We start from the raw sequence: 1,949 nt of genomic DNA, 5'->3' as shown, positions 1-1,949 counted from the left end.
AGGGGCCATGGCCTTCTTACTGAGTAGCAGGACAGGTGGGAAGCGTGGGATGGGGAAGAGAAGGAACTAGGTGGGGGAGTGCCTCAGGGCCTTAGTTTCCGCTCCTTTAAAAGGAACAGGAGAAACTCTGGGTGTGAGAGGAAGGTCCTCCAGAGCTTCAGGCTATTTCAGGAAACAACATTTTATTACTTGCAAATACCCACAGCACTTCTGAGATTTCTTTCATTCCAGTGGAAGCCATTAGGGAACCAGTTTCAAAAACAACTAGATAAGTCCCTAAGACTAGCTTGTAATTGGGCTATCTGTTTCTGGTGTGTGTTCCTACCTGTGTTATCTGATTGTCTATGAACAAAAGCTTTGCTCTGCTGTAGTTAAACATGACTGATCCCTTGAGCTCACATAGGGAAGCCCTTGGCTGTGGAGTTGCTCTAAGAAGCAGGTGACTGGCCTCTCCGGTTCCCCATAGCAGGCTGTGTCTGGCCTCCTCCAGTGGGTGTGCTCAGATGAGGAAGGGTGTGATCTGGCCGGGGAAGTCCCGCAGGCCATCCCTGCTCTACCGTCTGCCTCTGCAGCCCTGCCACTCTCTAACCTGTACGAGACCCTGGGAGTTGTCGGTGCGACCACCACTCAGCTGTACACGGACCGCACAGAGAAGCTGAGGCCCGAGATGGAAGGACCTGGCAGCTTCACCATCTTCGCCCCCAGCAACGAGGCCTGGTCCTCCTTGCCAGCTGTGAGATGACCTTCTTATGCCCAGGGCTTTCATCCTGGGGACCGTCTTACTGAGACTCTGTGGTGGTTTCTACCATCTCAGGACACATCTTCCTTAAGCCCTCAGATAAAGCCATGACACTTGAGCTAAAATATGCCTCCCCAGGCGGCTCCCAACGCTCCATCCACTTAAGTGGCCAGACAGGTCTCAGTGTTCACAGAGGAGAGGGCTCTGGAGAAATGGAAGTCCCCGGGGCACCTTTCCCAGGGTGGCAGGGACCCATCTGTTGAGTGTGGGGCCTGCAGCCCCCTCATGGCCACGCTGACCCTCCTCCTAGGAAGTGCTGGACTCCCTGGTGAGCAACGTCAACATCGAGCTGCTCAACGCCCTCCGCTATCACATGGTGGACAGACGGGTGCTCACGGACGAGCTGAAACACGGCATGGCCCTCACCTCCATGTACCAGAATTCCAACATCCAGATCCACCACTATCCCAACGGGGTAGGGAGTCCTGCTTCCACGGCTCTGCCCCGTGCCCACCCTGAGCCGCATCTGGTGCATGTGTGGGCGGGTTTCTGGGGTCGTGTCCTCCAGGCGGGGTCACCTATGGACAGTCTTCTGCCTCCTACACCTGCTTCTCCACATTCTGTCCTGTGGTTTCCCTTCCTGGGGCTCACAGGCTGTGCCTCCAGGGTGTTAACCGCTCACGCTCACTCGTTTTCTGGGCAGATCGTGACCGTCAACTGTGCCCGCCTGCTGAAAGCGGACCACCACGCAACCAATGGTGTGGTGCATCTCATTGATAAGGTCATCTCCACCGTCACCAACAACATCCAGCAGATCATTGAAATCGAGGACACCTTCGAGACCCTGCGGGTAAGGGACTACCTCTGGGCGGGGGAAGGCCTGGGGATACACCGCCTCCCATGAGGGCCTTCTTCTGTGGGAGAGGTGGAGCATGTCTCTATGCTCATGGGCATTTAGATGACCATGGAGCAAGTTCCTCTGATGCCCATCAGATCAGATCAGATCAGTCGCTCAGTCGTGTCCGACTCTTTGTGACCCCATGAATTGCAGCACGCCAGGCCTCCCTGTGCATCACCAACTCCCAGAGTTCACTCAGACTCACGTCCATCGAGTCAGTGATGCCATCCAGCCATCTCATCTTCTGTCGTCCCCTTCTCCTCTTGCCCCCAATCCCTTCCAGCATCAGAGTCTTTTCCAATGAGTCAACTC

The 1,949-nt window shown here is 55.6% G+C and overlaps 1 protein-coding gene across 1 annotated transcript in view; it reads left to right on the top strand.

Moving 5' to 3' along the window:
• The window catches only part of TGFBI (transforming growth factor, beta-induced, 68kDa), a 34,289-nt gene that overhangs the window by 16,280 nt on the left and 16,060 nt on the right, over positions 1 to 1,949 (top strand). The window contains exons 4-6 of the mRNA XM_010844479.1: positions 573 to 733; positions 1,050 to 1,214; positions 1,443 to 1,589. Of these exons, the coding sequence (XP_010842781.1) occupies positions 573 to 733; positions 1,050 to 1,214; positions 1,443 to 1,589 (473 nt within the window). The remainder of the gene's footprint in view (positions 1 to 572; positions 734 to 1,049; positions 1,215 to 1,442; positions 1,590 to 1,949) is intronic.

Source organism: Bison bison, unplaced genomic scaffold (genome assembly GCF_000754665.1).
Source record: "Bison bison bison isolate TAMUID 2011002044 unplaced genomic scaffold, Bison_UMD1.0 scf7180017864203, whole genome shotgun sequence".
NCBI lineage: Eukaryota > Metazoa > Chordata > Mammalia > Artiodactyla > Bovidae > Bison > Bison bison.
This window is presented reverse-complemented; position numbering and strand designations above follow the sequence as displayed.